Source organism: Centruroides sculpturatus, unplaced genomic scaffold, assembly GCF_000671375.1.
Source record: "Centruroides sculpturatus isolate CEXI.00-Female unplaced genomic scaffold, Cexi_2.0 scaffold142, whole genome shotgun sequence".
Lineage (NCBI taxonomy): Eukaryota > Metazoa > Arthropoda > Arachnida > Scorpiones > Buthidae > Centruroides > Centruroides sculpturatus.
This window is the reverse complement of record NW_019384352.1, coordinates 405,704-420,574: the sequence shown is the minus strand read 5'-3', so window position 1 is coordinate 420,574 and position 14,871 is coordinate 405,704. Positions and strand designations below refer to the sequence as shown.

The 14,871-nt window shown below is 32.4% G+C and overlaps 2 protein-coding genes across 2 annotated transcripts in view; one reads left to right on the top strand and one right to left on the bottom strand.

Annotated features, from left to right (window-relative positions):
* Window positions 1-9,837, top strand: part of LOC111638571 (CAP-Gly domain-containing linker protein 2-like) — a 31,875-nt gene extending 22,038 nt beyond the window's left edge. The window contains exons 5-32 of the mRNA XM_023384304.1: window positions 110-163; window positions 287-385; window positions 467-612; window positions 721-781; window positions 864-962; window positions 1,053-1,160; window positions 1,232-1,366; window positions 1,471-1,528; window positions 1,599-1,682; window positions 1,756-1,912; window positions 1,983-2,148; window positions 2,247-2,304; window positions 2,389-2,472; window positions 2,545-2,701; window positions 2,806-2,971; window positions 3,044-3,101; window positions 3,172-3,255; window positions 3,339-3,495; window positions 7,003-7,168; window positions 7,240-7,521; window positions 7,588-7,832; window positions 7,909-8,029; window positions 8,101-8,153; window positions 8,391-8,508; window positions 8,594-8,741; window positions 8,807-8,856; window positions 8,935-9,047; window positions 9,117-9,837. Coding sequence (XP_023240072.1) covers window positions 110-163; window positions 287-385; window positions 467-612; window positions 721-781; window positions 864-962; window positions 1,053-1,160; window positions 1,232-1,366; window positions 1,471-1,528; window positions 1,599-1,682; window positions 1,756-1,912; window positions 1,983-2,148; window positions 2,247-2,304; window positions 2,389-2,472; window positions 2,545-2,701; window positions 2,806-2,971; window positions 3,044-3,101; window positions 3,172-3,255; window positions 3,339-3,495; window positions 7,003-7,168; window positions 7,240-7,521; window positions 7,588-7,832; window positions 7,909-8,029; window positions 8,101-8,153; window positions 8,391-8,508; window positions 8,594-8,741; window positions 8,807-8,856; window positions 8,935-9,047; window positions 9,117-9,336 — 3,447 coding nt within the window. The 3' untranslated portion in view covers window positions 9,337-9,837. The remainder of the gene's footprint in view (window positions 1-109; window positions 164-286; window positions 386-466; window positions 613-720; window positions 782-863; window positions 963-1,052; window positions 1,161-1,231; window positions 1,367-1,470; window positions 1,529-1,598; window positions 1,683-1,755; window positions 1,913-1,982; window positions 2,149-2,246; window positions 2,305-2,388; window positions 2,473-2,544; window positions 2,702-2,805; window positions 2,972-3,043; window positions 3,102-3,171; window positions 3,256-3,338; window positions 3,496-7,002; window positions 7,169-7,239; window positions 7,522-7,587; window positions 7,833-7,908; window positions 8,030-8,100; window positions 8,154-8,390; window positions 8,509-8,593; window positions 8,742-8,806; window positions 8,857-8,934; window positions 9,048-9,116) is intronic.
* Window positions 9,838-11,280: 1,443 nt separating this feature from the next.
* On the bottom strand, window positions 11,281-14,340 carry LOC111638351 (synaptosomal-associated protein 29-like). The gene is made up of 4 exons (XM_023384050.1): window positions 14,028-14,340; window positions 12,148-12,249; window positions 11,801-12,080; window positions 11,281-11,722 (listed from the first exon to the last, which is right to left on the bottom strand). Exons 1-4 carry the CDS (start codon window positions 14,301-14,303, stop codon window positions 11,556-11,558), a joined length of 825 nt encoding a protein of 274 aa, XP_023239818.1. The 5' UTR covers window positions 14,304-14,340; the 3' UTR covers window positions 11,281-11,555.
* Between the last annotated feature and the right edge of the window lie 531 nt (window positions 14,341-14,871).

Genomic DNA, 14,871 nt, shown 5'->3' with positions numbered 1-14,871 from the left:
GGTCTGTTGTAATCGAGCTTATATATATATATATATATATTCATTTTCCTTATATATATATATAAAATTCCTTCTAGTTGTTATGATACTACAATTTATTTTTATTTAGAAATCGGTTAGAAGCGCAGCTACAAATGTTTCAGCAACTAACACCGCTCTACAGGTAAATACTTTTGAATAGATTAAGTATTTTGAATTGCTCACAAAATTATAGATTAGGATTTAGAACTAGTAAGTGAAATTTAAATATCTAGAATGTAAAAGTTTAACATTATTTACTCCAAAGGAAGCTCTCAAAGAAAAGGAAGAACATATAGAACAGCTTCTGAAAGAAAGAGATTTAGAAAGAGCTGAAGTGGCAAGGGCAGCAACACAAGCAGATGAAGTACATATCTTAGTATTTACATATGTTATTACACTTGAATGTAAAGAATTATTTGAATTAATTATTAATATTTTTATAAAGGCCGAACAAAAGTTAGTGTCTTTCAAATCAGAACACAACAGATTTGTCGAAGATTATGAAAGGAATGCAATGCAAATGAAACAACTCCTAGAAATTACAGAAAAAGAACGGAAAGAGCTATTAGCTCAGTTAGAAGATGAACGAAGGTAAGAAACGAAGACGTGTAAACATCAAAGATTTGTGCATGGAGAAAACAGTCATATTGTTTTAAATTTAAAATATTTTAGAATGTTTTATTTGAAAATGCTTTACAGAAAAGTTGAGGATTTGCAGTTTAGAATTGAAGAAGAATCCATATCGAAGGCTGATTTAGAGGTGACTATTAGGAATTTATAATTAAAGATAAATATATTTTTATTAATATTTCTGTTGCTAAAGTATATTAATCTTTTTTTAGGCTCAATCATTGAAAGAAGCCGAAAGGATAAAGGAGTTAGAAAACTTATTAGAAATGGAAAAACGAAGTTCAAGGATTCTTGAAGAGTCTAGCAGCAAAGTAAATTACTCGTTAATTAAGTGATAATTGCTAAATGCTGTTGTAAATAATTAATCATGATAAACTAAATTAGATATTTTAAATTTAAAGACTGCAGCTATTGACGAAATGCTAAAAAAGTATAAAGAAGATAATGAAATTTTAAAAATGCAACTTGAAAATGCAGAAAGAAGAGTTAAAAATTTAGAATCTAGTCAGGTAATTTTGTGACTCTTTGAAATTTAGAAAAAAAAAAAAGATGCAAAAATTAAAAGCTATTATTTATTAAGATGCAAGAAAGTGAAAGAATTTCTCAACTACAAGCAGATCTTGTTCGCAAAGATGAAAATATTTTGCAGCTTGAAGCATCATTTGAAGGCAGAAAGAGAGAAGTTTCCGGTCTTCAGCAACGGATATCTGAAATGGTATGTTGTATAAATTGCTTTTATAGTTTATATTTGAAAACTGAGAGTGTTCTAGTTTATTTGGAATGTATCTTCAGTTAGATGAATTTTAAAACTTTTTATAGGAAGAAGAATTAGAACAAAGTAAACAAAAGCAACAAAAACATTTGGATGTTATAGATGGTAAGTTGTAACATTGTTTTACTTAATTGTGTTATTTTAGATTAATGTACAATAATTTTATTTTTCTCAGATTTAAACATCAAGCTAAGAAAATCTGAAAAATCATCATCTGAACTTAACGAAGAACTTCATAATTTAAAATTACATTCTGCTGGTAAATTGATCTTATTTTTAATAATATATAGTGAGTGTGTATTTAAATGAAAATTCTGAATATTTGATTGCAGATATTGAGAGACAGTTACGAGCAAATGAGGAAAAGAACGAAGACTTATCTAAACAAAAAGCAAAATTAGAAGAACAAATGAAAGAACTAACGAAATCTTCTGGAAACAGCTCCGAGCAGCTGACTCGACTTAATAAAGAACTTAGAGAGAAAGAGAAGTAATTCTGCAATTTTTCTGTAATTTTACTTAGTTGGTTTTTTTACTTCATGACTTACAAAGAAATTTAGATATTTAGAAACATTAAGAGGACAATTAGAAAAGGCAACTGAAGAATATCAAAAACAAAATGATCTAGTTGAAGAGATCAAGAAAGAAAAGGCTCGGGAGATAGAACAGTTGAATGATAAACATAAAAAAGATTTGCAAGAAGTTCAAATACAACTTTTGAATACAGTAAATAATTAATTTTTTGCCATAATAATAGATAGATAAGTTTATAACTTGCTCAAAATGTATGTAGAATATTAACAAGTGCATTTGTCTTTCTTTAGGAGGAAATATTGCAGCAAATCAAGCAGAGAGATGAAGCAAATGATAAGATGATAGAAGGTAAAACAGTATTTTTCAGATTTGCAAAAAAAATAAAATTATATTATAATGTCTACTAAGTATATTAAATTTAATTTATTCCAGAACTTAACACAAAGTTGAAAAATTCTGAAAAATTATCTTCTGATCTGAAAAAGGAATTTAATTCCATTAGTCTAAAATCTGCAGGTTATTAAATATAATACTTTTCACAGAAAATTTTTAAATTTTATGCTAAAAATATTTGTTTAATTATTAAAGATTTAGAAAGACAGTTGAGAGCAAGTGAAGAAAAGACAAAAGACTTGACAAAAAGGAAAGTACAACTTGAAGAAGAAGTGGCAGAGTTCATGAAATCATCTGGAAGCAATTCTGAAAGACTAACAAAGATGAATGAAGAAATTCGTGAAAAAGAAAGGTAATATTTTATTGAAATAAAACAAAATGAATTTTATTTTAAATAAGTTTTTGTATTTTGATAAAAGATGGAAAAATATTTAAATGACATATTTCAATTTACAGACAATTGGAGGACATCAAATCGCAAGTGCAGAAGTTTAAACAAGAAAATGGAAAACTGAAAGATACCATTGAACAGGTTAGAAAGGATCACGAGAAGGAAACGGAAGCAGTAATTGATAATCACAAGAAAGAAGTACAGAGTCTACGAAGAACGTTGAGCAATGCGGTGAGTGCATTTTTAAATAAAAACTGTATTATTAATTTGTTTGAATAGATTTATATGATAATAACTGTTTAGGAAGAGGAATTGCAACAGAGTAAACAGAAACAGCAAAAATTTCAAGAAACAATCAGTGGTGAGTGCTATTAACATTAAGCCTTGTATAAATTTTATTTTAAATTAACATACTTTAAAATTTGTCCCAGATCAAGAAGAACAAATAAAGAAACTTCAGTCTTCTTCGTCTGCTCTAAATGAAGAACTCTCTTCATATAAAGCAAAGACGCAGGGTATTGTATATATACGTATAAAATTTATTATTTATAAATTAGAAATATGAAAAGAATTATTGATTACAAATTATATTCTGTAGATACTGAAAATCAATTGAAAGCTAGCATAGAGAAATGTACTTGCTTAGAAGAAGCAAAATCCAAATTGGAAGAGCAAGTTTCAGAGTTGAAAAAGTTATCAACAGCCGGATCGGAAGAGTTAACATCTCTTAAGAATGAACTGAATAAGAAAAAAGAGTAAGTACATTTTCTATTTAATAAATTGATGAACTTTTGATTGTGGGTTTTGTGGAACGTACTGTCTCAATATTACGTAAGTCCACCACTTGATTTAATTAAATCAAATACTCGTCAGATATACATTTTACTAGTTTTTGAAGTTGATGTTATTTAATATTTTTCCAACAATCCACGATAGCTAATTTCAGTTCACTTACAATGTTGTATTGTCTGTTTTGGCCAACAAGATGACTCATAATGCTCCAAACGTTCTCTATCAGGGCTCCATGATGGCCATTCAATTACATTAATATTTTGTTAGCAAACCAATTTTTAATTGACTTTGATGCATGAATGGCAACATTATCCTGTTCAAATTGCCAGGTTTTTTTTGCCCAGTAAGTGATCCAAAAGTTATTAAATTTTGATACTTTTCTGAATTCATTCCATCTTCTATAAATACTATGTCTGTTTTACCCCCCATCATCACCTTATTGTCTTTTCATTCTGACTTCATTCTTCCTCAAATCATGCCAGTAGTGACTATAACTGTCAGGTCCATCCAAATTCCACTTTTTTCATCAGAAAAAACTATTTTGTTTTCACTCCTCTTTCCATGCCTTCTTGTCTTTGGCTTACTTAATCTAGCTGTTTTAATCAATTGTGTTCATTTCGATTTGTCAACCGTTTTTATGATTATGTATCTGCATTCAGTTGCTGGTGAAACTGCAACTGCAACTGGCAATGTTGATGCTGCTTCTCTGACAGACAATTTGTTGACTGTTGGTAGCCGAAAAACTTTTTCTAGTTGTAAGGCCTTCCACATCACTTATTTCTGCCATAATTTTTACCCTGAGTTAACACATTTCTCACAGCTGCCAAAATTTGTCTTAGAGATTGTCCTGTTCCTTTTAGTTGGTAAATTTCACATATTTCCAACTCTGTTAGTGTTTTTCCATGAGGCATTGTTTTAAATCTCAAATAACTGCTTAAAATTGGCACCACATTTATAATAATGAATGATACTACTTTCTGGTAACTAATTAAACCAATAATTAATTTTAAAAATTAATTATTAATTTTATCATGCTAATTTATGCACCTGTGTTTATACTTTTGAAACAATCAAAAATTGAAAATCTGTGATAATTTGTTTTTTGTAATTGTCAGATAGCTCTAAAAATTTCAGAAAATGTTTAAATTGACGTTGTAAACAATATACTAATATAATAAATACATTACTATTGTTAATGTTTTTGTTATTGAAAAAAGTTGGGTGCGTTTATAATTATGAAACACTGTATATACTAGTTGTTCCAAATTAACTGCTAAATATTTAAGCAGTTAAAGTAAAAAAAAAATAAGTTTAAAACTAGTGAAAATATTTTGGCCAAAGTTTTAAGACAAAATTATTTCTAAATTTGTGTATTATAGTTGTCAGTTTTTGCATCTGAAGTTCTCCATATAGAGAATGAATATTAGACAACTAAAGTCAAAACTGCTCTTATTCAACGTTCAAAATATTATATTTGAGTAGAGAAGCAAAGATTTGCTTTTACAAATTAAAGTTTATATCAATAAACATAAATTTGTTCTGTATTTTTAATGTATCGGATAAATCAATAACAAATAAATTGTTTACGTACTTTTTTAAAATTTATTCATAAAAAATACATTTAGGATAAGTAAGAATGTTTTTGCCTTGGGTGATCAAAATTTTTATTATAAAATTATGATTAAAACTTAAACCAATATAGGTACAGTACTTACACCAGTGACATGTCCATTTGAGTATTTGTTAGGGGCTTGCTTCATATTGCTTTTTTAACTAGAAGTTTTGTCATTCATATGTACAGTACATCATATATCAAAAAGCTTACCCCATATTTGCTCTTGCATATTATTATTTTTAACTGTGCCATTTATCAAAAAGTCTACAAGTGAATTTTTTTGAAGTTGTCATTAAAATTTATATTATTTTAATGATATCAATCATCATTGTATTTTTTAAAATTTTGATAACATTGATATTATTTATCTTATTTTAAAAATAAAACTGGTCTAATTATATTGGAAATTTCAAAATTAATAATTGTAACTTAATTAATATTTGGTGATTAATTGTTCATGTCAGAGTAAAGTTATAAATCAATTAAATTATGTATTAAATATTATTTCAGATTCAAATCTACTCATGTTAAAATTATGTTATTTGAGTAATAGTAAAGTTAATAGAGACATAGTCTAAACTTTGACGTCCAATCAAAAGTTATATAATCTGCTCATGATGCGAAATTCAAAAATATGATTAATTAATCAATCATTCTTTGAAGTTTGTCTGATTAGTAATTCTTTATATTAATTTTATCGTATAATTAAATATCTTAAAATATTTGGTTGGATTTTAAATTTTGAAAGTTAGATAAGTATCAATTCAAATGCATGCAGAGTTAAATACAATGATAAGACACTATATTAATATATAATTGCATGGTATGAAATCATTATTTTACTTCCTTTGTATCATGGCTTCAAAGTTTGTTTATCAGGATTTCGGAGTGGGGCCATCCACCAAAATCCTGATAAACATGCATGATTAAATTGTACATTTGGTTGTGTGTGTATGAATGCATTGCAATGATGTATATGGTGGAGCGGACCCAGCTCTAATCTCAAAAAATATGTTCAGTAAAAGTGATTTTTTTTAATACTATTCTTTATTTATTTACAATTACTTGTTTATGAATGGTGCAGTTCAGATTAATAATCAAAACAAATGAAAAGCTTATTTAAAAAATTTGTATATCGTAATCTTTTTTGGCCACAGACATTTATTCCCGAATTTTCTGTATGGTGTACTTCTGTGGAAGAGAGATATGAGAGAACCCCAATTATCCGAGCTAACGTGGACCGATGCTACGCCAGATTAATTCAAAATGCCGCCACCATCCCATTTAAGGATAGCACGATAAGCTTTCTTTTCCCATTACAAAAAGACAAAAATTATTAAAATGTACTGATAGGCCAACCATAGCTGAATAGACAGGGTGTGCAGTAGGAGAGGAATGAGTGACTTGCATGTACTGTACATTCATGGCAAAGCTCTCATGAATTATAAGAAAAGTAGTCTATTATACTTGCTGGTTTGCCGTGGATAATTGGGGTTCTATCGTATTTTAAACCCAAGCACTTTCCCGCCTAGGCATGGTTTCTTACCAGCCATTCAGCCTATAATTGTTTATTTGCTTAAATTTTGCATAATTAAAGCTTAAGGATACTCTACTTTCTTACTTTTTTCAAATTTTAAATTATTAACATGTTACATTGTCACTTAATGTGTCATCAATATTTGATATGTTGCTTGCTAATCATATGATGTGAACTGATCTTCCATTTAACCACTAAAAATGTTTAAATTATACTTTCTTTGTTTGGCTTTCCTGTTTGTTTGGTCTTCTGTAATGATGTCTAATTCAGTAAAGAATATGATTGAAGCATGAGTTTCATTTAATTTGAACTTTGCAGTAAATTAGAAGAACTTAAGAAGGAACTTCAAAAAATGACGCAAGAAAACGAGAAATGCTCCAGCGAGATCCAACATTTGCAACGAAAACAGTTAGAAGAGACAAGACGACTCACCGAAACTCATGCCGATGAGAAAGCTCGATTAGAAAAGAAATTGGACGATAAGGTAGAAAATTGTTTACCGTGATGATGATAAAAAAAAATATACATTTTGAGACAATTATTTTAATTTCATAGGAAGAAGACTATAAAATATCACAAGAAAAGATTAAAACTCTTACAAATACAATTAATGACAAGGAATTATTGAATTCTTCGAAAGATTTAGAGATCTCAAGACTGCAAAAAGAAGCACACCAGTTGGAAAGCTCGGTCACTGATCTGAACGTTCAGTTGAATGACCTGAAGATGAAACTGGAACATAAAACAAACGAAGACTCTCTGAATCGCGAAAGCCTCGAGACTCGAATCTCTCATTTACAAGTGGAACGAGATAAATTTATGATGGAGAAGGAAGAGGTAAAATTTCTTTTGTAGTCTAGCCTTATAGTATTCTTCTTCTATAATAATGCATTTACATAACAGCTAGTGCAAGAACTAAAATCCAAAGAAAAACTTAACACCCAGTTAAAAGCAGAGTGTGATAATCTATCAAAGCTGAAAATGGATCATCATGCTGCAATGATAGAAAAAGAAACGCAAGTATCCGTACTGAGAGAAGAAGTGGGAAGGCTACAGTCGGAGTTTACACGTCACAAAGAGGAACTCATGTCTAAGTTGGCCGAGAATCAGCTAGAAGCGAAGGCTATGGAGGATCTCCACAAGCAGATGTAATTGTTTGTTTTATTAAAAATTTATGTTAAAATGAATTTAAAACACTTAAATTGACAAGTTTGGTTGCTAAAGGGAATTGGAAAGAAACCTGTTAGAGGAAACTAGAAACAAATTAATGAAGGTCGAAAATGAACGCAAAGAATTAGCAAGTCAAGTGAACATGCTTAAAATTGTTAAGCAAGAAAAGGAAGAGGTAGGTTTGTCTATTCTCATCTGTCGTAGGCTTTAAATGAACTAATTAAACAGTTTTATAAATGTTTTTAGTTAGAAAACAAAACTACGGAGCTACAAAGGCTGTTAGAAGAACAGAAAGAAAGGTAACTCTAGCTCTGATGTATTTAAAAATACATTAAAACAATTGAATTTTTGTTTATTTTGGACTTATTTAAATCACATTAAGTCCTTTTGCTTCTTGTGCACACTTATTAAAAATTTGGATTTGATAAATGGTATGAACATTTCTCATTTTAGATAGATTTTTTTTAATACTAAAACACTGCTACATACACAAATGTTTTTAAAATGCCAATGGAAATTCTTATTAATTTACCTAGGGAAACAAAATTACGCCATTCTTTTGAAAGTGAACAGGAAATGCTACAGAAAACCGTAAATCAAATGCAGACGCTCATAAAACAGAAAGAGGAAGACATTTATCAACAGAATCAAAAGGTAGTTTATTTTTGATGCTTACGATTTGTTTGCTTTTGAAAAAATAGTACGATTTTAATTAATTAACTTTATATTTTGTGGACAGTTAATTGCTCTTAGAAACGATGACAGTAAATTGCTCAATTATAAATCTTTAGTGGAAGCTGCAGAACAAGAGAAAAAATTATTAGAAAACAAGATCGTAGAGTTACAAGTGGCTCTGGCTCATTCTCAAGTAAATTCTAATACGACAGGTATAATGTTTGTAAATTTTTGCTAATTATGTTATTTTGGCATTAAATTTTGTCTGATCTTCTAGATTTGGGATATGATAAAATTAAAGAAGAGAAAGAAACGTTCGAAAGTCAAGTAATTTTATTCGGATACATTTCACTTTTTTTTTTAATGTTTGCATTTGTTTTATTTTCTAAATTTAATAATTTCCAGATCGAATTTCTCAATTCTGTCATAGTAGACATGCAGAAGAAAAATGACGAGTTGACTGCCAGGATACAAATACTTGAAACAGGAGAAATATATGATGGCAGCGATTTGAACTTGTAAGTTTTTGTGGAAATGCAATTAAATTATTTCTGGTACAGTACAAAGACTAACCTTTCTAAATTTAGGAACGGAGTCAAGGGGATCGTCAAACCTCGACTTTTCTGCGACATATGTGACATGTTTGACTTGCACGACACGGAAGACTGTCCGCGTCAGGCTTCCACCGAAGACGACAACGCCCATTCCAAGCATCATGGTAAGAGACACGAGGAGAGGCCATACTGCGACATCTGCGAAGTATTCGGGCACTGGACATCGGACTGCGACGACAACGAGACGTTTTGACGCCTCACGGTGGAAAAGTCCGAACTTTAAACATTTTTAAACTAGGCCAATCGTTGCTACTGTAGTTGTCAGTTTGTTAAGAGGGTTAGTTTTTTTATAGTTTCTAAAAAAAGCAAATTAATAGCGATTTTAAAGGTACGTTTTGCCAATTCGCCTTACTAAGTAACCATTTACAAAATACCCTTCGGCCAGTCGGGTCTGTTGTAATCGAGCTTCGATTGTTGCAAGTTGTTTTCACGACAAAAAATTAAAACCATCCGCTCACGCTGGGCCGAGCCGAGATGTTTGACGGCGTAGCCGTACTTAACGTACGCGCCGCACGAGCTACGTAACAAATCGAATTATCGTCAGTTGTATATTACGAGATTTTAGTTTTTAAGATAAACGTGATAACTAAATCATCTCACAAAACGTTGACTTATAAGATATTGTTTCCTATGATTGTAAAGTACTTAAAAGAATATTTGAGTTATACATGTTAATAAATTATGCTTACATCAGGTTTGCCTTTTCTTTTATCAATTGTAGTTCTATAAATATCGAGATTCATTGTGGCAAACATTAGAGAAGTGTATGTTTAAAAGATGTCTGTCTGCCATTCCAGGGCTACACATTGAACATTCATAATATGGATTTTTTCTGTTTCTTTGCAATTGATAGCCAAATGATAAAGTAAAAGACGTATTACTAACATCTTCAATTAAAATAATTATCTAACAGTGACGTAGACTCTAACATTACTCTATTGATAACACGTTACATAAATAATTAACATCTGTATGTTTCTCACAGTTAAACCAGATGTTTTGATAAGTGAAAAACATTTTAAAACAATGATATGAGACATTGGCAGTGAGAAAATACCAGGCTAAGTTCTGCTACATAACATTACGATTAGAACAGTAAACTATGTAGAATGGAAATTAAATTTATTTGGCAAAATATACATGCTTACCCATCTGCCGGCTCATTAGACTGATTTGCTGACAACAATGTCCATCTTTGGTCTCGGAAACAAAAAAAAACTTGTGGTGGGCCCCATTAATGTCTACTTCCGTAACTGGAGGATTCAATGTCGGGCTATACATCTAGTGGAATGATACGGTAAAAGCATCCATAGTTTTGGCTTAGTGTGGCATCTGCACTAATAAACCAGTGTTATCATGCAACAATGAAACTCACTTTCAGTCAATTGAAGAGGGGTGTTTTCTTTGCAGTGTGTCATAGATGTGCTTCAATTGGCTATTGTAAAGCTTTCCATCCATTGCATGCTCCAAGTGGAAACTCAAAACAAATAACACACCCAAACCTAGAAAATCTCCCATTTTATGCACAGTAAAGCCTTTAAATCTGGTGCAACTTGCTGTTTGCATTACGTACGTACACCCATTTCTCATTTCCAGAAATAATATCTAGGATTTTGGATAAATTGTTTTCAAACATAAATGCATTGTTGTGCTTGAGCCTCGGCAAGTTTGTCTGGAGTGTTTACAAACACAAGACATTCTTTTCTCGTGATGGTGGATGCCGAATTCCGACACACCAGTGCACGAATACTCGAGCCTGGAACTTCCCGAACGACATCCAGAATCACTGTTGCACTTCACCACTTTGTTGTACACACAACACCGACGATACTAGCCGTACGGATAAACCTGTTTCAACCCTCTTGGGGTCGACGGTTTTATCATCATATGATTTAAGCTTTCCCAATTCTTATATGGGACTATGGGTCTTAACAGAAAAGTTATATTATTTTAATATGCTAGTGGCCATGCATTGATGATGAGCATCGCATGAGTGGCTTACTGGAGGACAATGAACAATACTCTTGTCGGGGGTAGCATGGGTAAATATTTTTAGTGTGCCGATTTGAATGGTTCTAAACAGATTATTTTCAAAACTTTTTATTACAAAATGTACATAATTGTTATGATACAAAACTTAAATTATCGCAAAATATAATTTGAGTTAGAACGTTGGGGTTTCTGTATATATATAAAGTTTTAAAAGTTTTAATTCAATAATTTTTTCATAATTTACAGAATTTACAAACAAAATTTTTACACACATGCATTAAAAATCAAGTAGAACCTGCAATAAATAATAATAATAATAATCATAGGAAAACATTGCATCGGCCAAAAATTTTTGCCTCCAAATCGACTAATTGAGGAGACGGATAAATAAATTTTGATTCCGAGATCTGACGACGACAACTACTTTTTTAAAATTCGTCGCATCTGCCGGTTCTGATATTCTAGAGTCTCGTCAGACTTCTCCACCTTTCCGGTGATGCGATCCAGCATGCTGTTCTGCTCCTCGATTTCATCTCCCAGGCCAATGGCCAGGCTCTTCAGGCGCCCCAGTCCCAGGCTCATCTGGTCTAGCATAGAATCGACGTGCCGATTGTCAGAATAATGCTTTACGAAACTGTTTTAGTCAAAAAGTTTTGCTTGCTTACCTATGTTACTGTTGATCTGCTGCTCCACTCTCTCCGAGAAGTCGTCGTAACCGGGATCGCGGAGTCTGTCGTCCGGTGAGGTCGGGCCATAATCGATACCTCTGGCGGCTAGCGCGGGGTGGTGCTCTCGACTCTCGAAGCCGCTGTCTCCTCTTATTTTCTCAACGGTCGTCTGGAGGGGACAGGGCTGCGCCAACGGCTCCTCCTGGAGCGTCTTGGTCGGAAGGGTGGTGTTACTGTTGCTGCGACTAAAGTAACTCTTGATCCCTCCGAAGATACTCTAGAAATTGAATTTGTTAACATGCTATCGATGACAAAAATTCATTTTATCATCATTTCTTTCGTACCTTCATCGAATTTAAATGTTTTTGACTTATTCTCATGGTGCTATTTATTTCGTCAACCTTATCTTCTACATTTGTCAATTGTTCCCTCTGCCTCATCAGTTCCTAAAACAAGCAATTTAAAAACAATTAAGCAAAGGAAGGGAAGTAAAGTAAGGGTTACGCCATCGGTGACTTATGACATAATCTTCGACAAGTTTCAAGGCCGTCGACATGAACCTACGTCCATTTAAAGTTTTAAATGAGGATGACATCTACATTAATTTAATTGACAACCAGTCTTAATAAACTGTTTCCATGCAATTTATCTCTCGTCTTTCTATCATAATTTTGCTTTTTAAATTCATTTCACTGATAGTTTTTGCGTCTTATGAGCTGATAAACATTTTAATACTTGTCGATCGTCAATGGATTTTTTTTACGTCTAATTTATTTAATTAAACACGATACCACTTTATCTAAATTAATGGGGCATCAAAACATTTTTTGTATTTAGCATAATACAAAGCAGAAAACATCTTAAACACTAATCACTGACGATACACGTCAACTTCGATCTGCTCGAGAATTCATTCCCCGAATACCCGAGGTCAATTCGACATAAGCTTACCAACGATTGGGCTTAATTAGTAACTGACCCAATTACCAATCTGGACAGACAGATCTGTTTTGAAAATTAAATTCAAGAATAATTCGGATGGAGGGAGGTATATATTTGAATTATACGAATTATTATTATTATTTAAATTTCAATAATGCCTGTATAATGATGACAATGTAAGGCACAGTTTATCTAGGCTTTTGTCAGGCCTTGCATTTTTAAGGCCCTTTTAGAGAAAAATATAAACTACATTAAAATTAAAGGCCTGTACACTTCCTTAAATTACACAACAGGAAAAACAATTACTTAATTGTTACTTTATGCCAAACCGTTGCACACTTAGTTCCGTTCATTTGAAGTTATCACTTTACTCAATTTTAATTTACATAATTGATCTTATTACGAATCATTTCTAGTGATACTTTCAGGTCACGGAGGCCCTTACAAGTAGATTATCACGATGCCTCTTCGGTTTAGTCGGTTTATTCGATTACAGCAACGCAAGATACAATCTGCCGAGGGAAATGCCTCCCGGGAGGACTTTTACGGGAAAATGGCCCCCATTTAGGTGTTACTAATACGAAGTAAAAGTTACTGCTGGCGAGGCATAAACCCTCAATCGACTACCGGCATTTGGTGATTTTTATTTACTCTGTGGGCCCGTAACATTTCCATACATCAAACAAGATCGAGAATCGACAGTTATACGTCCAAAGCCCCAAAACTGCAAGCCCAGGTTCGGTACACTTAAAGCCGCTCCGGAGTGCTTCACATTTACATTTACTTGTGCGAAAACACTCCAGTAAAATAAACTTGACTGGTCAAAAACAGATTTGTACGATTACCGGCCCAATATTTGCATACCGAAGACGAACAAAGGCACAGTTTATGTTGTTCCTATTGGCTTAAATAAATTTACATAACAATTAACAATGGAGGTGATGCTGAACAAACATTTATCATCTATTGACATGATGATGCATTTAAATAAATTAATACTGCCAACTGTCTTGCAACATTATTTGGACCGCGTATGATTCAGAAATTTTAAGAAACGACTTAATTAATTCTTTTCATTTTCCGTTTCCGAACAGAATTCAGTTTCCGAACAGTGTTTAATTACTGGAACGAATAACACTATTAGGAAGTGTGCAAAGACGGGATGTCGACGGGAATTGCAAAAGATAACGACGAAGCGCCATCTGACGCGAGGTTTCGGAAACTTATAAAAAATTTATAGAAAATTGCTTCTTTCGCTAATAAAAATTAAATATAAACTCACATCTGCTGTGGCGAATCCTACTTGTTCGGATTCGTGAAGCAATCCGAGAGAGAATTTGGTACCTTGAAGTGTTCTCTCTTCGATCTGACGTTTCTCGTCCAGTAGTTGCATACGGCGCTGTTCCCAGTCCGTATTAACATTATCGTCGTTTCCCCGTAGGATGTAGCCCGTTTTACCGTGTTTCGGATGACTTAGAAACTCGAAATCGTCGACATCTTCCTCATCTTCGGTGTAGAATGGATTAGTGTTCCGTATCTCGCGACCCGACATCGCCATCTTGCTTTCCTTACTGGCCCTCTACCGGTGATTGAAATATGTAAATATTTAATCTTATCCGCGACCGATTTTCCTCGTTATTATCGATTTATCAATTGTATTTAAATAAATATTTTTAAAAAAATTAATAAAAACGGATATTTTAACGCTTCGACGCTATATATGTTAGCTAATTTCGATTAAATCGCTTATTTTGTATTCCTTTTTTCGCGTGGTGTGGTCGAGATTACTTTACTCTCCGCCTACGTCGCTATTGCCACGGGCAATCGGAAGTCACGTGTACGATTAATTATATACGTGACTTCCGATCTAGAACGGAATTCACGTGATTTTAATTTAAGAATTTTCCCGGAATGGAATTACGTAGATGACCGGCACGACTCTGTTATCATCAGGAAAAATGTGATGTGCAGGAACAAGACACCTATAATTGAGGTGGCAAGCATATATTTTAAATTAGACAGCAAAATAAGTTTTTAATTTATAAAAGATATGGGAGTTAACAGAGCCGGGAAAGTAAAATGACATGTCAAATGCTTTATTAATGCAAAGAACAGCATCATCGGCC